The sequence below is a fragment of the Natator depressus genome, chromosome 6 (genome assembly GCF_965152275.1).
Source record: "Natator depressus isolate rNatDep1 chromosome 6, rNatDep2.hap1, whole genome shotgun sequence".
Classification (NCBI taxonomy): Eukaryota; Metazoa; Chordata; order Testudines; family Cheloniidae; genus Natator; species Natator depressus.
This window is the reverse complement of record NC_134239.1, coordinates 3,577,476-3,605,329: the sequence shown is the minus strand read 5'-3', so window position 1 is coordinate 3,605,329 and position 27,854 is coordinate 3,577,476. Positions and strand designations below refer to the sequence as shown.

At 56.6% G+C, this 27,854-nt stretch overlaps 3 protein-coding genes across 3 annotated transcripts; 2 read left to right on the top strand and 1 right to left on the bottom strand.

Annotated features, from left to right (window-relative positions):
* Positions 1 to 3,334: 3,334 nt before the first annotated feature.
* On the bottom strand, positions 3,335 to 12,160 carry ZNF646 (zinc finger protein 646). Its single transcript, XM_074954289.1, has 2 exons — positions 11,402 to 12,160; positions 3,335 to 8,597 (listed from the first exon to the last, which is right to left on the bottom strand). Exon 2 carries the CDS (start codon positions 8,440 to 8,442, stop codon positions 3,361 to 3,363), a length of 5,082 nt encoding a protein of 1,693 aa, XP_074810390.1. The 5' UTR covers positions 8,443 to 8,597; positions 11,402 to 12,160; the 3' UTR covers positions 3,335 to 3,360.
* A 1,517-nt stretch (positions 12,161 to 13,677) lies between these two features.
* ZNF668 (zinc finger protein 668) lies at positions 13,678 to 20,363 on the top strand. Its single transcript, XM_074956754.1, has 2 exons — positions 13,678 to 13,783; positions 17,816 to 20,363. Exon 2 carries the CDS (start codon positions 17,846 to 17,848, stop codon positions 19,610 to 19,612), a length of 1,767 nt encoding a protein of 588 aa, XP_074812855.1. The 5' UTR covers positions 13,678 to 13,783; positions 17,816 to 17,845; the 3' UTR covers positions 19,613 to 20,363.
* A 3,353-nt stretch (positions 20,364 to 23,716) lies between these two features.
* LOC141989833 (perforin-1-like) lies at positions 23,717 to 27,546 on the top strand. Its single transcript, XM_074956753.1, has 2 exons — positions 23,717 to 24,490; positions 24,942 to 27,546. The coding sequence occupies exons 1-2, from the start codon at positions 23,844 to 23,846 to the stop codon at positions 26,017 to 26,019; spliced, it is 1,725 nt and encodes a 574-aa protein (XP_074812854.1). The 5' UTR covers positions 23,717 to 23,843; the 3' UTR covers positions 26,020 to 27,546.
* The last annotated feature ends 308 nt before the right edge of the window (positions 27,547 to 27,854 follow it).

Below are 27,854 nucleotides of genomic sequence, written 5' to 3'. Positions count from 1 at the left end.
CTGCTCAGTCAGACTACCTTTCCCATGATGCGCCATGGCCAGGGCTTCCCATGATGCACCGCTTCCCCTCTCCCAGACAGGAGAGGTATAGCTCAGGTGTTTCATGCTCTCCTTTGCTTCTGGAGGCCACATTCCATGAGTGGCTGGCATCTCCCATGATGCACCATGTTCTCCCATCTTGGAGAGAGATGTTCCATCACGGGAGATATAATCCAACTAGCGAGTGCAGCATGCCAGGACAATGGAGAGCATGAAGTAATTAAACTACAATTCCCATGATACACTGCAGCAACTTAAGAGGCATGCCATGGTGCATCATGGGAAACATAGGCTGACCAGGAAGCCCAGCCTATGAAAGGAAGATGAGGCATTTGAACTACACCTCCCAGCAGGCACTGCAGAAGCATTTCTAAATCAAAACTATTCAGATTTCAGCTTTTACAAAAAAAAAAAAAAAAAAAAATAGAACTTCTGCCAAAAAAATTGAATTTTCAGCAGAAAATTAACCCCCTCAGCCCTCCTGAAAAATGAAAAACAGACAAATTTAGCTTCCTTCTAAAATTTTAAACAGGGACGGAATATAAAAATTATTTTTTGTGATTAGACCAGACCCTAAGAAACTTAATGCCACCTTTATAAGACCTGCCTTGCAATGAGAAATCTCAGCTAGGGTCCGGAGAGCAAATATCGTTGCTATCGTGTGGGCTGGGCTGTATTTCAAAACAAAAAACAAAAGAGAGAGAGAGAGAGAGAGAACAGGAAGCCTAGATGCTTGTTTATAAAACAAGCACCAGGGCTTTGCCGAATTTATAAGCGTATCACAGATCACACAGATGCACAGGGGCATCAAACCAGCCCTCTCTTGAGGCAGACGGTTGGGAGGAAAAAATGAATGAGAATCCCAGGGCCAGCTGGTGAGTGGGTGGAAAGGCTCAATAAAAGGGCTAGCAGGGGCAGTACTTGGTCTCCACCTCTTGTTAGAGGCTGGGGGTAAAGGACACCCATTTTATCATTGACGGCAGAAGTTTTGAAAGATGTCTGACATTCAGAGGCCCAAATCCAGGCTCGGTTCTCCTAGGACGCAACAACATTTTAAAATAATCACCACGAAAGAATCTGTGTCTCGTTCTATAGGGTGGAAACTGCTTTCCGCGCACCACCACCATCAGCACACAAGGGGGCAGAAGTGAGTCTACCGCATGCTGCCTGGCCATTATTTCTATAACTATAGCACCAAGAAGCCCAGTTGTGCACCAGGACCACCGTGCAAGGTGCTGTACAGATACAGATCAATCAAGCGAGCTACTTAAAAAGCTTTACTCCACCAGGAGGGAGGTAGCTAAAGAGCTGGGGAAACTGAGTCAGGGCAGTCTCCAGTCGGGGTCTAAGATTAGTCTGTGGCAAAGCTAGGATAGAACCCAGAGATCAGCGCTGCAGGGAGCTCAAACTTAGCTCCAAAGCGAAAGTCACTTACAAATAACAGAGCTGAATGTAAGGGGGCAGGAAACCCCCAGATTTATTGGTCTTTATTCGACACAGAAGAGCCACCAAATTACAGCTGGGGGAAGAACAAGCGATAGCCATTTAAATATGAACACGGTTCCAGGAGAGGAGAAGGGACTAATGATTAGAGCGGGGGATGGACAGGGGCTAGGAGTCAGGACTCCCGGGTTCTAGCCCCTGCTCTGGGAAGGGAGTCGAACGGGTTAAAGTGGAGGCAGCTGGGAGTTTGGTTTTGTAGTTGGAGTGGGGGAAACAGAATCTTCTTTTAAAACCATTCCACGTACCGAGACAAATACAGGAAAAATTTAAGTGTTGGAGTTTCTAAAAGAGAACACTGCTTTGTGTGAGAGATCTTAGTACCATCAGGATTTCTGCAATACACTTACATATTCTGCACCATAGAACAATAAAAAATATTCATACATCTTGGATCAGTAGCACAATAATAACGATTTCTGGGAGGTATAACTATATTTTATCCCAACCTATGAAGAAGGAAATTTTTCTACGATGACAATTCAATACCTCAGTTGAAAACACCCCAACATTTCTCTCTCTTGAAAGACTGGTCATTTTTTTTTTTATTTCCTCCCCCCATAAAAGGAGTCTTTAAGCAAATTGTTTCAAAGGAATTTTGAAAGCAAATGTGTGTTGTTCACAAAGGAAAAGTTGGTTTAAAATTCAGATTTGATTCTTCTCAGGAAAAAAAAAAAAAACGGTTTAAAATTTGTATTCTCCTGAAACGGAAACTTAGTTCTCTTTCAAAAACAAGACAAGTTTGTTTGTTTTGGGAGGAAAATTGTTATAATTAAGACAATTTGCTCTCAGTACAAAAAGCATGTCTTATTATTAGTTTGTTTCTTTTTTTTTTTTTAAAGTTTCTTTTTGTTTTTTAAGACCAACTTTTGTTGATTGAGGAGGAAATTTTAAAAAAATAAATAAATCTCTCCCTCTTCCAAAAAAACACAACCAAAAGAGTCTCAGACAAAAAGTGTCTATTTTAAAAAAAAATTTAAATTACAGATATTTTAAATTAAAGATATTTGGACTTTTTGCAGGGGACATCTTGGCCAATTTTTTTTTGGGGGGGGGGGGGGGAGGAAAAAAATGAGACTTTTTTTCCACGTGTGTCAATTTTTAGGGGCAATTTTTTTTTTTTCCCCCCACACGAAAGCAATTTTTAAAATGTCCTCCTTCTTCTCCAATAACAGACACCATTTAAAAAGGAGCTGGGAATTGGTCAAAACAAAAAAAGAAAATTAAATTCTACAGACGTCAAAAAACCAAACCAAACCAAAATAAAACCATGGCACCAATGTTTTGTGTTTTTTTTTTAAAACCACAACATTCGGGCTCCTGTGCAGGAGATCACTGGAGCGTCATCTGAACGAATTTCAGTGGAATCCGTTGAGAATTACAGCCAAGCTGATTGAAAACTTGATTGAAATCAATTGGATTTAAGCACGTGCTTAGAGTTAAGCGGGTGCTTAAGATCTCTCCTGAATTGGGGGCCAAAACAAGGTAAAATAGGGTTAAGGGGAAAGTTCTCAGAGGCACAAAAAGGCAGCAGAGAATCAAACCAACACCGCTTCCCCTCACCCATCCACTGGAGAACTGAGATCCACCCCAAAACCTCCCTCACTAATTGTTCCATGCCACCCACAAACTGCCTCCCACCCCCCCACCCCCCGCAACTGGCAAACTGGGCGCCTCTCCTGCCCATCCCCGTTTGTGCCTCTGAAAATTCCTCCCCGCCCTAACGATTTGGTGCTAGGATAATGATCGACATTGACTCCCCCGCCTCCATCTCCTCTCATCCCCCCCACCCTCACATTCGCACAGTCATTCGCACGACCCTCAGCTAACTTGCCCCATGGTGGCACTGGCACTGCCATCCACCCCCGTGTCCTGGCAGGAGCCTGCCTCGGGCCCCTGGGCCCCTCCTGTGGCAGCGTGGCCGGCTTTGGCACAGCCGGCCTGGCTGTGGCAGGCCTTGGCGTGGCTGGCTAGGCGGCTGGAAGTCCGGAAGGCCTGGCCGCAGTCCGGGCAGCAGCGGCCTTTCTTGTCCGAGTGGGTGCGGAGGTGGTAGGTAAGGGCCAAGAGGTTGTGGAACTCCTTGAGGCAGGCAGGGCAGTGGTAGAGACCGGTGGTGTGGACCTTCTTGTGGTGGAGGAGGCTGCCAGCGTGGCGGTACGTCCGCTCGCAACGGTCGCACTTGTAGGGGCGCTGGTCCACCAGGCCATTGGTGCCAGGAGTGGCCCCAGCCTCTGCCTCCGCCTGGTGCCGCCACAGGTGTTGGACCAAGTCCCGAGAGGCCCGGTAGGCCTTGCCGCACTCTGAGCACTCGAAACGCTTCTTAGTGTGGACCCGGCCGTGGTTCTTGAGGGCTGATGGGGTGGGAAATTGCTTGGGGCAGACCGGGCACTGGAAAGGGCCAAGGGGCGCCGAACTGACGCCCACTGGGGTTTGGGTGCCAGCATCAACATGGCCGCCTGAGGCACCAATTGAGGCACTGCCCACATGGCTGCCTGAGGTACTGCCAACACGGCGGCTATCACCATGGCCGCCTGAGGCGCCACCAACAACATGGCCACCTGAGGCACCAATTGAGGCACTGCCCACATGGCTGCTGTCAACATGAGGGCCTGAGGTACCGCTAACGTGGCCACCTGAGGTAGTGCCAAGATGGCCACCATCCCCGTGGCCACCTGAGGCGTCAACATGGCTGCTGCCCTGCTCCCTCCGGGCGGCCCGCCATTCTCGTGCCGTCTTGCTCCGGACAAGGGTGCTGCCCTCTAGTAGGGGGCGGGCGGGGGAGCTCCTGCTGCCGGGACGAGGCCAGCGCTGGGCATGGATCAGCTGGTGCCTCACCAGCTGCCTCTGCCATTTGAAAGCTTTGCCGCAGTCAGGGCAGCGGTGGCGCTTGACCTCGAAGTGGATGCGCTGGTGGTTCTTGAGGGCCATGAGGTTAGGGTAGGCCCGGGGGCAGACGGGGCAGCAGTAATGACCCGTCTTGTGGCTCTTGCGGTGGTTGAGAAGGCTGCCGGCATGGCGGTAGGTCCGCCCACATTGCTCACACCGGTACGGCCGCTCCTCGGGGTCCTTCTTGGGGGCCGTGGGCGGCTCCGAGACCCGGCCACCGTCGGCGTGGGCCTTGCCTGCTCTCTTGGCGTGAGCCAACTTCCTGGAGGACGAGGAGGGCAGTGGCGGTCTCCTCTCGCGGTGGACACGCTGGTGGCTGGCCAGCTGCTTCTGAAGGCGGAAGGCCTTGGGGCACTGGGTGCACCTGTAGCGTTTGGTCTCGAAGTGGATGCGGTTGTGATTCTTCAAGGCCATGAGGTTGTAGAACAGCTTCTGGCAGATGGCGCAGCGGAAGAGGCCCGTCTTGTGGGTCTGCTTGTGGTTGATCAGGCTGCCCGCGTGCTTGTAGCTGCGGCCACACTGCTCACAGCAGAAGGGGCGCTCCGACGTGGCGCCTTCCTCCCCGCTGCCACCCTCCTCATCTTCCTCCTTGGCAACACGGACCAGCTCTTCCTCCTCCTCCGGGTGCTGGGTGGCACAGTGTGCCTCCAGCCCCGCCGCACCCTTGCACAGCTCCCCGCAGACATCACACACCTGCAGCTTGCCGTCCTCGGCATCGCTGCCCCCTGGGTCCTGTTTTCTAGGAGCTGGGGCCGCGGCTGCCTCTCCTCCCTCCCTGCTGTGCGGGAGCACCGGCTCCTTCCCTGCACTGTTCCCATTGCTGGCCGGCCGGCTGTCGTTCAGCTTACACTTGGGGTGATTACGGAGATGGTTGCGGTAGGCGGACAGGTTGGGGTACTGCCGAGAGCAGACGCCACACTGGTAATCTCCCACCTGGTGGGTCTTCTTGTGGTTGACCAGGCTGCCACCATGCCGGTAAGTTTTCCCGCACTGCCCACAGGCATAGGGACGGCTGTCTGGGGGCGTCACACCGGATTTCTGCTCCTCCGGCAGCTCCAGACGCGGTCCCAGCCGCAGCTGGATGGTGGTGTCAGCCAACGCCGCTTCCTTCTCCTCCTGGTGGCCCAGGCTGTGCTCTTCGAGGCTTGCCATGTCGTCGAATGTCTGCCCACAGTAGCCACAGATGTGGGAGAGGAGCATTTCTTCCTCCCCGTCGCGCTCATCTGGCCGCCCCTCCCCCTCCTGCTGGAGCCCGGGGAAAGCCGCAGCCTCACCAGCCTCCAAGCTGCCTTCCTGTGGCTCCCCATCCCCGCCGTGAGCCAGGCCGTGGTGGCGCTGCAGGTCCATCTCACCTGGGAAGATCATGCCGCAGAGGCTGCAAAGGAACGGACGTTCCTCGGCGCTGGCACCCGGCTGCTGGGCCGTGGCATGGCCGCGGAAGTGGCTCTTCAGTGCCTCCAGGTTTGAGTATTCCTTTGGGCACAGGGAGCACTGGTATATGCCCAGCTGCTGGCTATTCTTGTGGTCGAGGATTTCGCCTGGGTAGGGCTCAGAGTTGGGGCTGCCGGGTGGTGACGCTTCGGCCTCCCCCTCCTCTTTCAGGTGTTGCCACCCGTTCACCGCACTGCCTCCCCGCAGATTGTAGCTCCGCTGGGGCTCCTCCTCGCTCAGCGTCCCCTCCTCTCCAACCCGGGTACTCTCCGGGCCACCACGCCCAACATCTCCACTTCCCTCCGGCTGCATCGTCCCATCAGGGGCATCTCTGGGCTCTGCCTCCGCCACGCGCCCTTCCTCTTCCTCCTCCGGCCCCGCTCGGCCCCTCCTCGGCTTCTGGTGGCCACGTAAGTGGCTCTTGAAGGCAGCCACGTTGGAGAAGCGTTTGGCACAGAGCGAGCACTCAAAATCCCCCGTCTGGTGCGTCTGTTTGTGGTTGATCAGGCTGCCCGAGTGGCGGTAGGACTTGCCGCAGAGCTCACAACTGTACACCCGTCTGCCCGGCGGCTCCACCTCGCCTTCTCCCGTGCAAGGCTCCCCATCGCCATGCACCAGGGCGTGGCTCTGCAAACTGTCCAGGTCGTGAAAGATCATCCCGCAGCAGCCACAGATGTGAGACATCCCTGGCGCCGGCCCCACCGCCTCCAACTCCTCCACATCTCGCTTGATGGCCTGCAGCAGCGCAGCCTCCTGCGTGTGGATGCTGCCTGGTTCCTCCTCCTCCTTCCCCTCCTTGGGGCAGGGGGCGGTGTCCCCGGGCGCGTGGCGCAGCTGGTGCCACTGGAACTCTGCCTCCTCCTCAAAGCTCTCTCCGCAGCTGGCACATGCATAGTTCCCCCGCTCCTTGCCCCGCGACGCTCGAAAATGCATGCGGACGTGGTTGCGTAGGGCCATCAGGTTGGAGTACTGCTTAGGGCACAGGGAGCACTGGTAGACGCCTGTCCGGTGGGTGTGCCGGTGGTTGACCAGGCTGCCCCGGTGCCGGTAGGTCCGGCCGCACTCCCCGCAGCGGTAAGGCCGCTCCTCTGATGCCCCATCCTCTTCCTCCTCCATGCAACCAGCCTCCTCCTCTTTGAGAGCACCTCCTCCATCCGCTTCCCCGCGGCCTGGCAGCTCTGTGGCCCTCTCCCCGCCGGCTGGCTCAGCGGGGCTCTGGTCGAGGTGGCAAGCAGCCTCTTCAGGCGCTGGGGGGCAGGAGTACCGGAGGCTGGGCCGGGAGGCCGGCTTAGATTTGAGGTGTATCCGCAGGTGGTTCTTAAGGGCCGCCAGGTTGAAGAGCTGCTTGCAGCAGAAGTTGCAGCTGTAGACACCCGTCTGGTGGCTTTTCTTGTGGTTGATGAGGCTGCCGGCATGGCGGTAGGTCCGGCCACACTCCCCGCACTGGTAGGGCCGCGCTTGGTCTCCGTCCTTACTGCTGGCTTCCCAGGCCCCTTCTGAATCAGTTGTGGGTTGGGCCAAGCCACCCCCATCCTCTTTCTCCTCTTCCTCCTCCTCTGGGTAGAGGCAGCTGTGGTTCCTCAGCTCTTCCTCATCGGCGAAGTTTCCCCCACACCTCACGCACAGCTCCCCATCTGGATTGCCCCGGTCCCCGCCCCCAGCCTTCGCCCCGTCCTTCAAACTGCAGGGGGCGCCCTCTCCGAAGGCAGCCGCCGGCGGCTGGTAGATATCCAGCTTGGCCGAAGTCTCAATGGAGTCCTCCTCCGAGACGCTGTGTTCCGAGCCCTCCGAGGGGGCTCTCCCAGCCCACCGGGCTTTCTCGTGGGCCTTCTGGTGGCTCAGCAGCTCGCTGGGCAGGCGGAAAGCCTTACAGCACAATGGGCACTTGTAGGGGCGGTACTCCGAGTGCAGCCGGGAGTGGTTCTTGAGCGCCATGAGGTTGGAGAACTCCTTGAAGCAGACGGCGCACTGGTAGACGCCCAGCGTGTGGCTCTGCTTGTGGTTAGTGAGGCTGCCCGCATGCTTGTAGGCCTTATCGCACTGGTTGCATTTATAGCGCCGCTCCTCTGCCGGCACGCCAGGGGCCTCCTGGCCTTCCTCCGCTTTGCCAGGGAACTCCAGCTGGGAGAAATCAGCCGGCACCACCGATTCGGCAATGTATTTCTCCAGGTTGCTCAGCAACGTCCCGGCGCCGCCGCCCTCTAGCGCGGGGAAAACGTCGGCATCCGATGACGAGGAGTCCTGCCCTTGCTGGAAGTTGTTCTCCCCGTCCTCCTCTCCCTTCTGGCCGCGGCTGGCGTGGGCCGAATGGCGATGGCTGGCCAGCTGGGAGGCGACGCGGAAGCTGCGGCCGCAGTCCGGGCACCGGTGGCGCCTCTCCTCGGTGTGGATGCGGAGGTGATTCTTCAGGGCCATGGGGTTCGAGAACTCCTTGCTGCACAGCAGGCAGGTGAAGAGTCCCACCTCGTGGGTGCGCCGGTGGTTGACCAGGCTGCCGGCGTGGCGGTAGCTACGCTGGCACTGCCCGCATTTGAACGGCCGCTCCTCCCGCTGCGGCTGGCTCGGCTCGCAGCCGGGCTCTTCCATCGCTCACATCGGACGGCGGGAGGGCACTGTCTCCGCCGGCTTCACAGGGCCGGGCTGGTGGCCCGGAAAGCTCCGTTTCTGGTGCAACGAGCCTGCATCCCCTCCTGCTTCTTCTTCCTCCTCCTCCGGCTCCTTACGGCATCCCAAGGTGGCAGCTGCAGGGACACAAGCAAGGGAAGAGGGGTTAAAATGCCGCCAAATGAGTGCCCATATACAAGCCTCACGCCTGGCTGCTACCGGACCCATGGCTTCATCCTCTCCAGACCAGGGGAACTAAGCCCAAGGAGGCGCAAAAACAAAGACCAGACGGGGTTATCCTGGGCTACGCTGTTTGTAGCCTGGTGGGTGGAAGGATATTGGACAGCAAACGCCACACAGCAGAGCCACGGATAGAACCCAGGCGTCCTGGCACCCAGCCCCCACCCCGCTCTAAGCTACTCAACCCCACTCCCCTCCCAGCGCTGGGGATAGAACCCAGGAGTCCTGTTCTAAATAAAACAGCATGTAAGGAAACTGAAGACAAACATCTGATGTCTCATTGTGTCTGAGAAGGAAAAACGAAGCTGGCCTGCCTGCCAGAACACCAGTCACAGACAGCTCTGTCCGGGACGCAAAGGAACTAAGCTGTCCCCTCCGCTGACTAGCTCCAAGCCGAGCGCAGGTTACAAATGAAATGTGGTCAGCAGGCCTCCTTCCCCGGCTTCCTCGCTTGTGTCATGTTTTGGAGGAGTACTTGGTTTAAGAAAGGCCTGGGCTTGCGGGTCTGGATTGAAGGGCACTAGCGGAGCTGGGGGTCGGCCCAGCCCAGGGCTGGGATTGCAGGGGTCTGTCGAACGAGACTGAGGGGCACTTGCAGAACTGTGTGCGCCCAGGAAAGGGAGCTACACCCCCTCACAGTCACGAACACTCAGTTCTCTCGCAAAAGGAACCAGGATTCCAGCGTTCTAGCCCCAGCTCTGGGAGAGGAGCGGGGTTTAGTGGGTTAGAGTGCATGGGAGAGGTGGCTGGGAGTCAGGACTCCTGGGTTCCATCGCTGGCTCAGAGAGGGGACGGGACTCTAGTGCAGGGGGTCTCAACCTTTCTCTCTCTGAGACCTCCCCCCAACTTGCTATAAAAACTCCACAGCTCACCTGTGCCACAACTGGTTTGCTGCATATGAAAGCCAGGGCCGGTGTTAGGGAGTAGCAAGCAGGGCAATTGCCCAGGGCCCCACGCCACAGAGGGCCTCGTGAAGCAACGTTGCTCAGGCTTCAGCTTCAGCCCTGGGTGGCAGGGCTCGGGGTGGCGGGGCTTCGGCTTTCTGCCCTGGGACCCAGGGAGTCTAATACTGGCCCTGCTTGGTGGAGCCCCTGAAACCTGCGCGTGGCCCCCCAGGGGAACCCTGGATGAGAACCGTTGCTCTAGTGGTTAGAGGAGGTTGGGTTCACCTGAGTTCTATACCCTGCTCTGCCAAAAAGACACAGAGCAAGTCATTTCCCTTCTCTGTGCCTCAGTTTCCCCATCTCTAAATGGGGAAAACAGATACCAACTCATGTTTAGTAAGGCTATCATTAACACCTGTAATAAGTGTCTTATCGTTGACTAGGGCAAGGATAACTTAAAGTACGCTGGCTTAATTATAATAATTAGAAAAGTGCATGACTCCATTTTGCCACCTGTAACAAGGTAAATAAAGTGCTAAATATAACTGACACACCACAGAAAAAACACTCAATTAATTCTCACTTAATTTGAAACTTTTGCCCCTAAAAAATATCAACCAGGCATATTTCTGAGCACCATCAAGCCATTTCTGAGGCTCTGAACACCAGCAGCCGGCTGTAGCAGGCTCCACATTTTAAAGATCGACAAAACATCGGGGTGGGAAAACACAAACACACACACGCCGCGGGCTGGGGCCCCCAATTCCCTCCAGCAAGGGTCAGCGCCACACACACAGATTTATGGGACAAGGCAAAATTGACAATGGAGGTTTTCTGCCCCCACGAGCAAAGATCATCGCTGGCTTGAGATGAAGCATAAGAAGTGGAAGCCCTGGCGAAGAATTTTTGGTGGCAGGACACGCAATCGGTTGGGGAACTTTAAGATTTGTGACTGGTGTAACTCATTTGCTTTCAATGGCCCAGAGATTGCTAAAGGAACAACCATCTCTCAGGGCCGGTGTGGGTGGGTGGCTGTTTTCCATTCAGTCGCTCTTTAAAATCGGGAGCCTTTTAAAAAACAGGCTTTCAAAGTTTCTAGCCTCCAACATGACTTGATTGTGCGCATAGTGAGACAGGTAAATTAGGCCACTCCACAACCTTGGTAGAGAAAAGGCAGTGAGATGTGCTTTTGAGGACAATACATTTCACTCAGCGCTGAGATGTGGCTGCCTCTGGGGTGGGCTAGCAGGGGAACAGCTGCACAGCGATGCAGCACAGGGATGATTCACCTGGCACAGAGATGCTGCCACCTCTGGAGAGGGTCAGCTGGGTAACAGCCACACAGCGATGCTGCCTAGAGATTACTCATCCTGCATTGCAATACAGCTGCTTCTAGGGCGGGACACAGCATATAGGACACAGCCATTCCACACAATTTTTAGCTAAGGAAGGGCAAGAAGCAATTGCATCCAATTTAAAACTGCAGGGAGGGAAGAAGGATGGAATTAGCGAGACTTCTGGGTTCTAACCCCAGCTCTGGGAGGAGAGTGGGGTCTAGTGGGTTGGAACAGGGGGCGGGGCTGGGAGCCAGGACCCCTGGGTTCCCAGCTCTGATACACACTCCCTTTGCAGCCCTGGGGAAGTCCCCGTCCCTGTGTCACAGTTTACCCATTCATAAAACGAGAATAACCATCTCCACCCACTTCATAAGCACAACAGGAAAAAGCGTTTTTAAAGACTACATGTGGCTTCAGGATAAAGATGGGGCCCTATCTAACCCCACTACAACCCAGCATCCCAAAAAGCCAGCCTCTTACCTCCAGGGTCCAATAGAGCATCCCAGAGGTGACACACAGGCCAAGAGCAGGAAAGTTGAAGCAGTTTCCAGGCAGGGAATCACAACCCAAGTGACAGCCAGACGTGGAGGCAAACACAGGATCTTCAGGGTACAAGAGAGAGAGGAAATTTGTAGGGACAAGCCCCAAAAATACAGGGCTCCCCGGGGTGCCTTATCCCACAGGGGAGGGACCGGCACAGACTTTTGGTGGAGTTCAGTCTTCAATTCCGGATTCTGGCAGGGTCCGGCTACAGGTCGGAAGGGGGGCTCCGAGCCCCAAAAGTCTGGGTCCAGACAGCGACTGGAGAGAGGCGCTCACGGCCAAGGGAACTGAGCCCCAGTTCGCAGGGTGCAAGGCTGCTGTACCCCGAGTGGCTGGCTACAGAAGCTCACAGGGGCTTGAGCCCCGAGGGTCTGGATCCAGGGGCGTCCGAGAGGCTGGCGACACATCCCCGGGGCGCGAACCCCAAGCTGCTGGTGGCAGGAGAGCCCAGGGGCTTGTGATGCTGGTGGCGGGAGAGCCCAGGCGGGGCGAACCCCCAGTTCTCTGGCGGCGGGAGAGCCCAGGCGGGGCGAACCCCCAGTTCTCTGGCGGCGGGAGAGCCCAGGCGGGGCGAACCCCCAGTTCTGCCCAGGCGGGGCGTCCAATCCTGGGAGCGAGCCGGGGTGGGGGCTCCCCGATCCACCGCCTCCTGCCGCCCCCTGGAAGAGAAGAGACACCTGCCCACTGGGGGGCTGATTTCCCTGCTGGGGGGGGGGTCTCCAGGCGGGCCAGACCATTCAACAGCCCCCCCGTGGGGGTGGAAATCTCGCCTCCCAGCCCGTGGGGGTGGCTCTGGTCCGTCCCCCGTGGAGAGCAGGGCCCTGCCCCTGTAGCCCCCCTCTCTGCCCTGCTGCTGGGGGGCGGGGGGCGCCTGCAAACCCCCCCCCCGCCAGGCCCTGCTGCCCCCTCAGCCGGGGAGCCGGGGCTGCAAGAGTCACCCAGCCTAGGGCACAACAAATACTTCCTTTTGTTGCTAGGAAACAGGAAATGTGCAGCTTGGAAAGGCTTCCCGGGAAGGCCGCCCCCCCTCCCCGGCCATGGGGCTGCACTTCCGGGGGGTGTCACCGTTAAAGGGGTCCCCCCCACACGCTCCTCTTGGGGGCCAAGTTTCACCCCCGCTCCCCCCTCCATTCCGTGCCAAATCCCTGCAACTTCCCTCCGGGGGGGTGGGGGTGGGGGTGGGGGTGGGGGGGGAAGGGTGACCCTGTTTTTAAAGGGACAGTCCCTGTTTTGGGGACTTTTTCTTACGTAGGCGCCTGTTCCTCCCCCCCCCCCCCCCCGTCCCGTCCCGTCCCGTCCCGTCTTTTCACAGCTGCTATTTGGTCACCCTGGGGGGCGGAGTCCACAGAGAAAAACTGACCCCCCCCCCCCTCAACATCTTTATGTTACAGTCAAATCCTTCCCCTTCAATATGTCAGGACTCCTGGGTTCTCTCCCTGGCTCTGGGAGTGGAGTGGGGGCTCAGGGGGGGGGCTGGGAGCCAGGACTCCTGGGTTCTCTCCCCGGCTCTGGGAGGGGACTGGGGGCTGGGGGGGGGCCGGGAGCCAGGACTCCTGGGTTCTCTGGGGGAGGGGAGTCAGGACTCCTGGGTTCTCTAGGTGAGGGCGCGGGAGCTGGGAGCCAGGACTCCTGGGTTCTCTCCCCGGCTCTGGGAGGGGACTGGGGGCTGGGGGGGGGCCGGGAGCCAGGACTCCTGGATTCTCTAGGCGAGGGGGCGGGATCTGGGAGCCGGGACTCCTGGGTTCTCGAGGGGAGTCACGACTCCTGGACTCTCTCTCTCCCACTCCCTCCCTGCGCAGCAGCCCCTTCAGCCCCCTTCACTTCCCCCGCCCCCACTCCTTTCTGGGGGGGGGTCCCCTATAAAATAGTTTGTACCGCCCCCCCTTCCCCTTGGATAATCTGCATGCCACACTTCCGGTTATGGCCACACACACACCCCCCCTCCACCGTGCTGTGCAGGGCACGCCACACTTCCTGCGGTGCCACCCCCAACCTCTTCCCGCCCCCCAACAGCCCACCGGGGAGCAAGGTTCCTACCTTTGCCATCAAGCCCCCTCCTCCACCGCACCCCCCCAGGCCCTGGGGTGTAGCAACCCCCCCCAGCCTGGCGACAATAAACCCCCCCAGGGGCTGGAGGCCTGCTGGGCTATTGGGGGGGGGTTAATATCCCTTTAAGCGGCTCCTTTACTTTGCATTTCTCCCCCCCTCCCCCCACTGTTGTCTTCTCCTCCCTCAGGGTCCTAGGGGCTGACTCATTCCGCTCCAGCAGGGAGTGGGGAGCAGCAGCTCCAGCAGCAGCAAAGGCGAGGCAGACGCCAGGTAAGGCAGAGATTAACCCCTTGCAAGCCCTCCTACGGGGTGCATGCACGCCAGCTCTGGGAAGGGGGCAAATCTCCTTTGCAAACTGCCCCCCCACACCCTCCTTCCAGGGGGAGAGCCTCTCCCCCTGGTGCGAGCCCCAGCCATTTTGCAACCCAGCCTTGCTCCTTGCCAGCCGGGTGCAAAGCAGCCCCGGTAGCCAGCCAGGCGCAGCTCGCAGGGCCCCCGGGGCGGCCTGTCCGCCTCGGCTGCACGCTGGTGCAGCCTCTCTGCAAACCCTGCTCCGGCCGGCGGGGTGGCGCCTCCTCCCGTGGTCCTAGAGAGAGCCATTTTGCAAGCCGCCCCAGCCAGCGCCCTGCCGCCTGCTCTCTCCGCCTGTGCACGACTTTCTTGTGCAAAATCTCTGTCCTTCAGTGCGGAGAAGGAGACAATAAACACCCCCCCTCTTCCTCCCCCCTTTTTTGGGGCATACTCTTTTCCAGCATCTCTCTCCTTTGCATTGCCTCCTTAGGGCGGCGTCTCCTCCCTTGGTCCTAAAACCAGCCATTTTGCAAGCGCGGAGCCATGCAATGATTGCTTTGGAAGGGAGCCCTTCCCTTTGCAACAGGCCTCGCCTTGCAAATCTCTCTTCTACCCCCCCTCCCGACACACACACACACACACACCTTCCCGAGCCACGTTGCTTGGCTTGTGTTGCAACCTATGCAACTCGAGCCCAGCTCGGTATTTGTCTCCAGGCTCGAATGCACAAAGAGAGGCGAGTTCCCCTTGGCAATCCCGTCCTACCTCCTAGCCCCCTGTGGGTTGCATTTCCCACCTTCCCCTGGTCCTAGCTACAGCCATTTTGCTTTGCAGTTTGAGCCGGGCAAACCCACGCAGAAATGTGGCCCATCTCTGTCTCCTTGCGCTGTTCTTTCCCTGTCTCTGCAGGATGACACCCCCCCGACCTTTGCAGCGGTCTCGCCTGCCCCGGTCCTAAAGACAGTCATTTTGCAATTGCTTTCTGCCTCCCGGCAGGTCCCAATCCCAAGCAAGAAATAATGCACAAAATTCCCCGGAGGGAGAGGGGAGGCTACTCCCTAGAATGGCAAATACCTGCAAACTGTTGCTCTCCGGGACTGCCCTAGATTTCTGGCCCCCTAGCCCTTGCAATTCCTGGTCCTAAAGGGACCCGGTTAGCTTTGCTCCTCGGTGCACCTAAACAATCCGTGCCCCGGACCCCATGTTTGCTGCATGTCTGCCTGCTCATTGCAGCAAAGACATCTGTGCTCCTGACCCCCTGTTTGCTCCTCGTGTTCAGGGCTACCTAAGCAAAGGGGCTCTGGTGTCTGCGTTTCCTTTGCATTCTCAATATGTTGATTTTTCAGTAAGACGTGGAGCCCTGGGGAAGTGCCAGAAGACTGCTAATATAGTGCCAATTTTTTAAAAGGGTAACCAGGATGATCCAGGGACTCCTGACATTACCCTGGGCGAGATAGTGACTGGATTAATAAAGAATTAAAAGAGTGTAATATAATTAATCACCAGGGATTTACGGAAAATAGAACCTGTCAAACTAACTTTGATTTTATTTTATAAGTTTACAAGTTTGGTTGATAAAGGTAATGGAGTTGATGTAATATCCTTAGACTTCTGTAAGGCATTTGACATGGTACCATACGACGTTTGATTCAGAAAACTAGAATGCTATAAAATGTACACGGCCCATTAAGCGGATTGAAAACGGGCTAACTGATAGGTCTCCAAATGTAATTGTAAACGGGGAATCATCATCGAGCGGTTGTGTTCCCAATATGGTCTTGCAGGGGTCGGTTCTTGGCCCTATGCTACTTAACATTCTTATTGACGACCCCGGAAGAAAACATATAATCATCACGGATCAAGTTTGCAGCTAGCGCCAAAATTAGAGGAGTGGTAGATCATGAAGAGGCCCCGTCATTGCTATTGAGCGAGCTGGCTCGCTTGCTAAGCCGGGCTCAAGCAAACCATGCGTGTTTTGATATGGTTCAATGTAAATGGATCCATCTAGGAACAGAGAACGCAGGCCTTACTTACAGAGCGGGGGACTCTAGGGAAGCAGTGACTCAAAAAATTTTGCGGGCATGTTCAGTGGAACAGGAGCTCCCAACGTGACGCTGTAGCCAAGAGAACAGGAGGACTCGTGGCACCTTAGAGACTGACAAATTTATTTGAGCATAAGCTTTCGTGGGCTACAGCCGATAAAGTGAGCTGTAGCTCACAAAAGCTTATGCTCAAATAAATTTGTCAGTCTCTAAGGTGCCACGAGTCCTCCTGTTCTTTTTGCGGGTACAGACTAACATGGCTGCTACTCTGAAACCTGTAGCCATGAGAGTTAATGCAATCCTGGGATGCATAGACAAGGGAATCACAACTAGTCTACACGTATCTACATGGGGAACAAATATTTAATAACAGGCTCTTCAGTCTAGGAGAGGGAGGTCTCACGGTCATCCAATGGCTGGAAGCTGAAGACAAATTCAGACTGGAAAGAAGTTGGACATGTTTAACTGTGAGGGTAATTAGCCATTGGAACAATTTAATATGGGTCATGGTGGATTCTCCGTCACTGCCAGTTTTTAAAGTAAGATGGATGGATGAATTATCTGGGGGATGTTCTCTGGCCTGTGTTATCCAGAAGGACAGACTAGATGATCACAATGGTTCCTTCTGGCTTGGGAATCTAGTTATCAGACCTATTTCCTAGCTTAGTCTAAAGGAAAGGCTGAGTCCATTGAGATGAGCAGGAAATAGCAGGGCTGGCTGATGAGAGGCAAAAAGCCACAAAGAGGAAATAGACCCGAGCTCTTAATTTTAATGTCCCCGAGCCCTTTGGGGAACTGATTTGTGCCCAGGAAACCTTGGTGCTTTATCTTCAGGACAGAGCGTCTTTAAAACTCAGTTTAACTGCAGAGGACATCAGTTAAAGAATCCAGGATGCTGAGAGGAGACTCCTCTGTCTGTTACCGTGCCCTGTCAATGTGTGCACCGTCTGCTGGTTGGCTAAATCCGGAAATATTGTGGGTCCTACAAAACTAATGAGACCTTTTGTGGCCTCATTACAGTTCTTGACCGAAAAAAAAAAGGCAAATAGATGACCTTGAAAAACAGATCTATGGTGTTTCTTGGATTTTAAGGCTATCGCTCCTTGGAGTGGCAAAACAAATGTCTGGCTCTCCATTTGAACACATGCCCTTGTTCAGCACCCACAAGTGCCTCACAATAGACTCGCAGCCACGGGAGTGGTTAAATACCTGGTCAGCCCCCTGTGTAACCATGTCCCCTTTGTCTGCAGCATTGGAGTGCTCCCAGTTGACCTGCTGGTGTGAGCAGTGGGATGATAAACTGTTGACCTGTTCTACATGCAGGGGCTCATGGGATTATAAGGATCTGAACCTACGTTCTGTGCAGGCCAATGGTGGAATTATACTTTCCTGGTTTAGTATCTACCTATTTTAGATACTTATCTGGCTCCCATTTCTGTAGTATATCAGCACCTCAGTCTTTTAGATATTTATGCTCACAACTCTACTGGGACATAGGAACTGCTATTAATCTCATTTTACAAATGGGAAAACTGAGGCCCAGAGAGAACAAGTGATGTAGCCACGGTCACACAAAGCATCTGTGGCAGAGCAGGGTCTTGAATCCAGATCTCCTGAACCTTCAGGTAGTGTCCTAATGGCTGGTCCGTCCTTCCCATCCTGTATGGCTCCACTGGTGGTAGCGGTGGGATTATATTTTGCTAGTTTAGTCTACAGGCAGCCCTAGAGCAGCTAGAGGTGGGATTATACCTTTCTAATTTAGTCTATAGGCAGCCCAATAGCTGCACTCCTCGTAAGAGCAGGATTATACAGTACTGGTTGAGTCCATATGCAGCCCAGTGGACACACTGGTGTGAGAAGTGGGATTTTTTCCCTAATGCACATCCCAGCCATCGTACTGTATCCCAAGGGGGAGGGTTGATCTCGCTATGGACCCCTCCTTGTAACCCTCCCCTGCCTTCTTTTTCAGAGAGCAGGCCCCTGTCCCTCCCCCGCAAAGATGGAGGAGCCCGAAGTGAGCATTGTGGTGAAGCTGGAGGGTGACTCGGAGGAAGAGGGGGAGAAAGAAGAAGCAGCCAGCTATGCCAAGTGCGGCCGGCGCTACAAGTGCCTGGCGTGCAGCAAGACCTTCCCCAACGTGCCGCGGGTCCTCCGCCACGCCAAGTGCCACGCTGCGGGGGGCCCCGCCACGGCCAAGCACACCTGCCCCAGCTGCGCCAAGGAGTTCCCCGACCGCTCGCAGCTGCACAAACACCAGCTGAGCCACTCGGCCGAGCGCCCCTTCCAGTGCCCGCAGTGCTCCAAGGCCTACAAGACGGCGCCGGAGCTGCGTAGCCATGGGCGCAGCCACACGGGCGAGAAGCCCTTCATCTGCCAGGAGTGCGGCAAGGCCTTCATGCAGCCAGTGTGCCTGCGAGTCCACATGGCCCGGCACACCGGCGACCTGCCCTTCCGCTGCTCCCACTGCGCCAAGGGCTACGGCACGCTCTCCAAGCTGAAGATCCACCAGCGGGCCCACACGGGGGAGAAGCCCTACACCTGCGGCGAGTGTGGCAAAGCCTTCGCCGACCCCTCGGTCTTCCGCAAGCACCGGCGCATCCACGCCGGCCTGCGCCCCTACCAGTGCGGCGCCTGCCAGAAGACCTACGCCGAGCTGAAGGACCTGAAGAACCACGAGCGCAGCCACACCGGGGAGAAGCCCTTCCTCTGCTCCGACTGCGGCAAAGCCTTCTCCCGCTCCTCCTCGCTCACCTGCCACCAGCGCATCCACGCGGAGCAGAAACCCTACCGCTGCGGCCAGTGCGGCAAAGGCTTCACCCAGCTCTCATCCTACCAGAGCCACCAGCGCACCCACTCCGGGGAGAAGCCATTCCTCTGCCCGCAGTGCGGCCGCATGTTCTCGGATCCCTCCAGCTTCCGGCGCCACCAGCGGGCCCACCAGGGCGTCAAGCCGTACCAGTGCGACAAGTGCAGCAAGGCCTTCCGCCAGCCGGCCGACCTGGCCATGCACCAGCGGATCCACACCGGCGAGCGCCCTTACAAGTGCCTGCAGTGCGACAAGACCTTCGTGGCCTCCTGGGATCTCAAGCGGCACCAGCTGGTGCATTCGGGCGAGCGGCCCTTCCAGTGCGGGGAGTGCGGGAAGAGCTTCGCCGAGCGGGCCAGCCTCACCAAGCACCACCGGGTACACTCGGGCGAGCGGCCCTTCAAGTGCGGCCGCTGCGGCAAGACCTTCGTGGTCTCCTCCAGCCTCCGCAAGCACGAGCGGACCCACGGCGAGCGGCGGGGTGGCGGCGGGGAGGAGGAGGAGGAGGTGGAGGAAGACGCGGGAGCCGCGGCCCGCCACGTCTGCCGGCTCTGCGGGGCCGCCTTCGGCGAGGCGGCGGGGCTGCGGCGTCACCAGCGGGGGGAGCACCCGGAGGCGGCCCCCGAGGCGCCCACCTGCGCCGAGTGCGGGGAGGCCTTCGCCTCGCCCTACGACCTGCGCAAGCACGAGCGGCTCCACCCCGGCCTGCGCCCCTTCCCCTGCCCCGAGTGCGGCAAGGGCTTCTCCGACCGCGCCGGCCTGCGCAAGCACGAGCGCATCCACTCCGGGGTGCGGCCCCACGCCTGCCCCCGCTGCGGCAAGGCCTTCCTCGGCGCCTCCGACCTCCGCAAGCACCTGCGCACCCACGGCCCCGCCCCCGGCCCGCCCCTCGACGAGGCCGCCCACCCCCCCAATGGGCCTGCCGGCTGCCTGCCAGAAGGACTGCGCCAGTCCTCCTGAGCCCCTCTCCCCTTGGGGGGGGGGGGTGGCTCTGTGTGCTGCTGGGGCCCCTCCCCGCTCTGGGGGGCGTGGCTCCTTGGTAAACCCCCCGCAGGTGGGCATAGCCCTCTGCTCCCCCCTGGGCTCCTTGCCCTCCTCAGCCATCATGGGGGTGTGGGCTATGCTCCCAGGCACCAGCCCTCTGGAAGATTATGGCTATATGCCCCCCTCCCCAGGACTCCTCCCCCTCCTGAGTCCCTAGAGGATATGGCTCTGAGCCCCTAAGCCCCGCTCTCTCCAGGACCATAGCTGTCTGCTCCCCTAGAGCCCCATGGGGGCGTGGCTCTGTGCTCCCGGGCTCCTCCCTTTCACTCTAAGGGCGTGGCTATCAGACACTCCCTCCAGGTGGTGTGACTGTCTCATCCTCTGGGCCTCTCCGTCTCCTGATCTCCCACGGGGGGTTGCTTTTTGTTCCCCAAAGGAGGGGGGCCTCTACACAGAGCCTCCTTTCCTTGTCCTGCCACTCCCTTTACAGAGGGGTAGGAGGCTGGGGAGATCATGAAAGGAGGACAGCACGGGGTTCAGTCCCCCTCCCTGCCCCAGGGGGCGTGGCTGTACTGGCCCCTCCCTTCCCCAGGGGGCGTGGCTCTCTGCTCCCACGCCCCGCCCCATCGGACGTGGCTGGCTGGTGAGACGCGGTCCGCATGCATGTAAGTCTGCGGGGGGCGGAGCTGCCCTCTGCTGGAGCGAAGTGGAGCAATCCGTGAGAGCGAGGGGTTGATTCGCTTCTGGGTGTGGCGTGGGGGAGCTGGAAGGGTTTGTGGGGCCGAGGGGGTTGAACGGCAGTTAGGGGAACTGCTCGTGGTAGCCGCCGACACAAGCCTCTTTGTAAACCGGCCTCCTGCCGCTGCAATGAAATAAACCCCTCTTTTTGTAGCCTGGGGGCTTGCTGTGATTCCTCCCCTCCCAGGGCCGGGGATAGAACCCAGGAGTCCTGGCTCCCAGCCCCCGCTGCTCTAACCCACTAGACCCCACTCCCCTCTCAAAGCAGGGGCCAGAACCCAGGAGTCCTGTGCTGGGGGCTGGACCTGGGGTGGGCCTTTCCCTGAAACTGGGAGACTCGCACTCAGCCCTCAGCTCCCTGCCTAAACCCCTCCCCTTCCTGAACCCCAGGGGAGGTGTCTGTATGGTCCCAAGCCCCACCTGCTCACAGAAGAGGCATGGCTGTGTGATACCCTCATGGGAGCATGATTCTCAAGCCCTCGAGCTCCTCGCCCTTTCTGGGGCTCTTCCCAGAAGGTTCCTTCCCTCCCGATGTCCTGTCTCTAGACTTGTAGGGCTTGGCTTTCTCATCCCTTGGCTTTCTCATCCCTGGGGCCCCTTCCCTCTCACTGCAGTCCTGGGAGTACAGCTCTGTGCTCCCAGGCAGGGTGGGACCCTGCTTCCATAGCCACCCCCCCCTCCCCAAGAGGATGTGGTGTTCGCTGCTCCTGGGCCCCTCCTCCAAGAGGGCGTGACTCTGAATTCTCCTGGCCCCGCCCCAATTTATTTCCCATGCCTCTGTACTGCCCCATGTGACTGGGTCCCCAGGGTAGAACCTTGAACTGGGGAACCGCTGTGTCCCCTTACTCTGCAACCTGGGCTGTCTCTTACACCCAGCTAAATTGCATGAATGCTCTAATTAAACAGAGACGGACACCAGCCAATCTCCCTAGCCTTGCACCCCAGAAACGTACAGGGCTCAAGAAATTCTCTTCAACAGTGCAAGCTCATTAAACTTAGATTTGAATCCAAGAACTTTTCTCACCCCACTGGGTGTTCCAGGCAGTTGACAGTTCTCTGTACACAGGCTGGCTTCCCTTCTCAGCCTGGGACCAATCTCCCCACTTCAAAGTCTTTGTCTTCCCAAAGATGTTGAGATGGGAGAGGAGAGAGACCAAGTGGCGATGTCACTGGGATTCTGGATTCTTCTTGATCGGCCATCAACAGGTGTCCGGCACATCCTCATGTAAATGTGTCTTGTTCGTTGCACCTTTGTTGTCACCAAGAGGCTGGTTGTGGGTATTTCACACTTACACATATCTCAGGAGCAAACATATTGCAACACTTGATAACTTCACCTACCATGATAGTACTCACCATTCAACAGGATATTCATGTTCAGCAGAGCAAGACTTGTTAAACGATACCTCACAAGGCATGTATGGTACAAAACATTTCATTGTCATATCACAGTGTTGAATATGGGGGTTCCCAGTTGTTATTTTCAGGTACAGAGTGTCACACCCCCACCCCCAGCTTGTATCTCCATGGGGGAGAAGGAGACAAAAGCGGATGGGGGGGCATGCTGGGATGGAGGGAGGGAGACCCCTGGTAGAATATATGGGGATGCAGAGGGATAGGGGTCCTACCAGCAGGGGGTGAAGGAGTGAGCAGAATCCCCTGATGGGGGGGATCATGGGGGCTGTGGGTCGAGACCCATGGGACCCGCGTTTGATCCACCACAGGGGTGGAATAATTGCTGACCAGAGCTTCCAGTCGAGCTGGCTGTGGCTGGGGGTGTAAAGGGGGGCAGGAGCTCAGCGCTGGGGGGAGCGTGAGGACGGCTGAGACACTGAGAACACAGGAGACCTTGCGTGCTGCCTTCATCCACCTTCAAAGCGCATCTCTCCCAGCAGAGGCACAGACCAACTCTGGCTGCCGACGGGCCCCGGAGCTGAAATATTCCTCAGCTCAGTTCCTGAGGCAGGTGAGTGATGGGTGGGTCTGCTCAGACCCCAGCTGAGATTGGGAAACTCATTGCACCAGGCCCTGCACAGACCCCAACCGAGATCACGGACCCCATTGCGCTGGGCGCTGCACAGACCCTGGACGAGATCAGGGACCCCATCATGCTGGGTGCTGCACAGACCCCGGCCGAGATTGAGGACACCGTCACTCTGGGTGCTGCACAGACGTGAACCAAGATCCGGGTCCCCAGTCCCTCCCTGCTCTAACCCACTCGATCTCACTCCACTCCCAGTGTGACAATAGAACCCAGGAGTCCTGACTCCCCCCACCCTCCATCCTCTAACTCACTTCACCCCACTCCCCTGCCAGAGCGAAAATAGAACCCAGGAGTCCTGACTCTCAATCCAGTGCTCCAGCCACTAGACCACGTTACCACTCAGCTTTTGATCATTAATTTACGTAGTTGATACCCTTCATATCAGGGGCATCTTGCAATTTCAGGCTGTTTGATTTTCTATTGGCAACGAAGCAGTGGGGGGCAGCAGATCTGGACTGAGGAGCACCAGCAGAGTTGGGGGGGGGGGACCCCAAGGCTTGGATTGCAGGGGGCTGGCCAGAACCAAGCAGTCCATTTTCAAATGCGTTTTTCCTGCCTGGTTCTGCTGGGGTGAGTTCAACCATTTACTGTCCCCTCCCAGGCCGAGCCTGCTACCCTGACAGGATGCAAAGCTGTTACCCTTTCCTGCCCCACAGCCAGCATTGCTGTACAGTTCCAACCCAAGTTGAAAACAATTCAAATTGACCTTTAACACAGCATCCCTTGTGGTTAGGAAGGGGAGGGATGCAAAGAGAAGTGTGAAGTGCTCAAAGCATCTGGGGCAGAAGGAAGGGGACAGGATACCAGAGTAGATGGGCCCATGGGTCTGTTCTCGGGTGGCAAGGAGGGGGCAGGATAGCGGGCTTGATGGGCCCATGGACCTGATCCAGGGCAAAAGGGAGTTGGCAGGATACTGGGCTAGATGGGCCCAGAGTCTCCTCTGGGACACCAGAATTTCCTGCTCTCTTTGCCCAACAGCCACAGTGTAAAGGTGGCAGCGCCAGAGAGAAGCCCCATAAAATGACCCCCCATCAGTAGTCCAACATAACCAAATCCACCACTGGGCGTGGCCACAAGGGGGCCCCAGCAGTTTCCACAGCAACGCCAGTCAGGCCTAGCGTGGCCCAAGGTCCCATTGAGGAACTGCAATGACCCATGATTATATAGCAAGCTGTCGAGTGGGTACGTGAAACTCTACCTCCTCCTCATAGTTAGTGTTGATATTACAACATCTGGGAAATAGGGACAGGAGGGAATTGATGCAAATTAGGTAATCAGTAGTCAAACATGCAAATGAGGCATCAGGTCATTTATGTATTGACACCAGAGTTTCTAGAGCCCACAGTTTTCATGGGTGTGCTATAGAACATGGTAGATGTCATGGATGGTAAGTGGATGTCTCTGTTGCTACAACAGAGTTAATCAATGGAACTGCCTGCCACTGGATTGTCACTAATTCTGGACCTCTGTGTGTCTGTTCCTCTAGGCTGTTCAGAGGCTGATTGCCTCTCCTTGGTGGGGGATCCCATCACATCAGCCATGCCCAGATTTGGTGCCTTCATCCTCCTCCTCCTCTTCATCTTCCCTGGGGCCGCCTCCCATTGTCAGACAGGGACGCTCAATGAATGCAAGAAGCACACGGCCTTCGTTCCCGGGCACAGCTTGGTAGGAATGGGCATCGATGTGACCACGATGGCCAGGAAGGGGGCCGGTCTGGTGGACAGCAGTGACTGGCAGAATCCAGACGGCACCTGCACCCTGTGCCGGAACCAACTGCAGGGAGGGCAGTGGCAGAGGCTGCCACTGGCTGTGGTGGACTGGAGGGTCCACGTCTCATGCCAACACAACCTGAGCAGCTCGGTGCCGCAGTCGGCGATGGGCATGATGGAGTCCGCGGCGTCCCCGGTGCAGAACGACTGGAAGGTGGGGCTGGACGTGCCGGTGAAGCCCAAGGTTAATGTCCAGGTGGCGCTGGCCGGATCGCATTCCAAACTGGCCAGTTTCCTGCTAGACCACACGCGGAAGGACAAATACAGCTTCATGAGCCATGAGGTCTCCTGCGGCTATTACAGGTGAGAGCCAGCCTCAGTCAGGAGGGCTCATCTGGAGTTGGGATCACAGCAACACCACAAGGTGACACAGGGCCTTTCCCCTCTAGTGGGCTCTGGTTCCCATCCGGCCCCAGGGCAGGAGACTAGCTTGTTTCAAGGGAGCGGGGAAGAGGGAAGAGAGGCCTTTCCCCTCTACGGGGCACCAGCTCACATCTGGGACGGGCCAGCTGTGGGGGATTTTCCTGTCTTGTATGTCAGGACACCCCGGCCACCTGCTGTGGCCAGAACTATCAAGCAGCTGGCGGTATCCCCAGCAAGGTTGTGAAGTTCAGCAGACTGGGTGGTTGCATTGAACAGGAACCACCTGCTTAGACCCTTTCTTCTGGGTTGGCTGGGGCCTTAGGCTGCACAGCTAATGATCTCAGCTGACTCATTGGGCTGAGCACACTCCTCCCCTTGTCTCCCTGACCAGGTTCCGGGTCAGCGAGACGCCACCGCTCACCAGCCATTTCACTCTGGCGCTGGAGAACCTCCCGGAGCAGTACGACAGCAAATCCAAGCTGGAGTACCAGCAGCTAATCAGCAACTACGGCACCCACTACCTCTCCCAGCTGCAGCTGGGGGGCCGGGCACGGGACGTGACAGCCGTGCGGGTCTGCGAAGCGTCAATGAGCAGCTTGACTGTCGACGAGATCAAGGACTGCTTGAGCATGGAGGCAGCAAAGAGTATCGGAATGGCCTCAGTCAAGGGTGGGCACAGCAAGTGCGAGGAGGAGAAGAAGAAGGGGAAGATCCAGGGGAGCTTCCACGAGACGTATCGGGAGCGCCACGTGGAGGTGGAGGGAGGAGAGAGCACGACTGATGTGCTCTTCGGGAGTAATGCCAAGGTCTTCTCCACCTGGATAGAGAGCCTCAAAGCCAGCCCCGGCCTGGTGTCCTATTCGCTGCACCCCATCCACATCCTGCTGGAGCAGGATGACCCCAAGCGGGAGGCACTGAGGCGGGCGGTGAGTGAGTACATCCGTGAGAGGGCCCTGTGGAGCAATTGCACCCGAAGCTGCCCCTCGGGGACTCAACGTAGCGCCCATGACCCCTGCTCCTGCCTCTGCCCCGGGGATACCATGACCAACACCATGTGCTGCTCGCGGGAGCGCGGCCTGGGGAAGCTCACGGTGACATTGAAGCGGGCCAGCGGCCTGTGGGGGGATTACATTACTGCTACGGATGCCTTCGTCAAGGTCTTCTTTGAGAGAAGGGAGATCCAGACCGGCACCATCTGGAACAACAACAATCCCATCTGGAACGTCCCCTTGGAGTTCGGTACCGTCCGCATCACCAGCACCAGCAAGATCCGCATAGAGGTCTGGGACGAGGACTTCAAGTGGGACGATGACCTGCTGGGAAGCTGCGACATCCCGCTGGAGGCTGGGGGGCCCCACCAGAAGGATTGCTACCTGAACCATGGCCGCATCTGGTTCCAGTACAGCCTGCGCTGTGGGCCCCACCTCGGGGGCCGGAGCTGCTTTGACTATGTCTCCCAGCCACCCTAGCAGAGCACAGCCAAGGGGAAGGAGGTGGAGGCCTTCTGGTCAATAGCACTCCTTATCCCCCAGAGCATTTCCTAGCTCCCGCTCTGCTAACGCTACTGAGCTTCATGCTGTTACTCCTGCTCAGGTATTGGTCTTTCCTATACCCAGAAGAGACGGTCTGCTCCTGTGGCCCGATATCCTCACAACTCCCTCTGGGAAAATATCCCACCATGAACCGCTCATTCCAGATCCCTCAGACCAGCCTGTCCAATGATTCCAGCCATCCAATGTGCCCATCTCACCAACAAACCAAGGCATTCACCTACCGCATCCAACCTATCTGCCCCCCACATCCAGCCAACTGCCAGCCAACCGACCAACCAATTGTTGCATTTACTTTATCCAAGGTATTCAACCAGTAAACCACCAATTGGATTTAGTGTATCCAATTTATCCAACCAACCTATCAAAGAATGTGTGACGTGCATCCACCATATCCATCCCTCCAAACAACCAGTGCATATATCTTGTGCATCCAACATATGCAACAAACCAACCAATGAATGTATCCAATGCATCCAAACAGCCATTGAATTTATCTAGAGCATCCAATGTAAAAAGCCAGCCTGCCGGCCAACCAACAAATGAATGTGTTTCGGATGTCCACTATAACCGACCAACCAACCAACAAATGTATTTAGAGTATCCTGCCAACCAGTGTATCCAATGCACCTAATGTATCCATCCAGGCAACCAACCAGTGTATGTACCTAGTGCATCCGGTGTAGCCACGCAACTAATATCTTATCTCCGTCCAACCAACATGTGTAGCCAGTGCAACCAACCAACCCATGAATGTCAAGTTCATCCAGTCAACCAATATTGCAGGTAGTGCAACTAATCCAGCACCCCACGTATCCATCCACCCACTGTCATTGCCTGTCTAGTGTATCCAGCTGAAAAGAGATCATCAGGAGCAAAGCTCAGTCCCATCCTATTGTGGCATCAGGGATTAACCCTCTGCAGAAACCCTGAAGATACTCCAGCGATGGGCAAAGTTCTAAACACCAGTGGATGGGACGGGCTCCTGGAGGGAGGATTCATTAGAGGGCTGTTCCTAGCTGTGATTTCTGTGGCTTTCCACAATTATCCAGTACCTTTGGGGTTAACTATCTCATCCTGAATGTGCAGGTCCCACCTACTATCTAGCTGGATATTCCATGCTCAGATGATCAGCAGAGATGGTGCGACATCACTTGCCATTGGTAGGATTCAGAGTGAACACCCACAAGGACATGCCACAGGCCTATCGGTTCAGGCTATCAGCAGGCTCAGGGAGATGGCACAGCATTGGGGTCACCCTGGAAAGGGAAAATTCCCCCTACTTATGGGATTAAAGCATCTTCCTGGCTCACCCCATCTGCATCTGTGAGAGCCTAGATCCATGGTGCTGTTAACTGGTAATGAGGGTTGTTAACTCTGAACCCTACTGACTGTAAGTTCAGTGTCTCCAGCCTGTTAAAATGCCAGGCAGCTTTGCATCTCCACCACAAAATGATTTGCTTCTGGTTGGATTCCAGCTCTCTGGATCTTTGCAAATGTATCTCCTTGCTTCAATAAACATTTGTGAAAGCATATTTCTAAGCAGGAAGCCTTGTGATTCTTCTAACCTCAGTGGGCTGGACCAAGATGTAGAGTAGAAATGAGTGGCTGCAATACACACTTGGGAACACGACGGGGAGCTCTAGGCTGGGAGGAGCAAGGCATGGCAAGACACGGGAGCTAAATAGCTGGATGAATTTGCTGCAATTGGGAATCCAATGTAATGTGGCTAACGCCAACCCAAGGGATTGGCT

Bases quoted from the DNA above. Each gene is read 5' to 3' on its own strand.
- ZNF646 (XM_074954289.1), bottom strand. From the start codon at position 8,442: ATGGAAGAGCCCGGCTGCGAGCCGAGCCAGCCGCAGCGGGAGGAGCGG.
- ZNF668 (XM_074956754.1), top strand. From the start codon at position 17,846: ATGGAGGAGCCCGAAGTGAGCATTGTGGTGAAGCTGGAGGGTGACTCG.
- LOC141989833 (XM_074956753.1), top strand. From the start codon at position 23,844: ATGGAACTGCCTGCCACTGGATTGTCACTAATTCTGGACCTCTGTGTG. The intron at 24,491-24,941 runs GTGAGAGCCAGC...CTCCCTGACCAG, and splicing joins GTCTCCTGCGGCTATTACAG to GTTCCGGGTCAGCGAGACGC.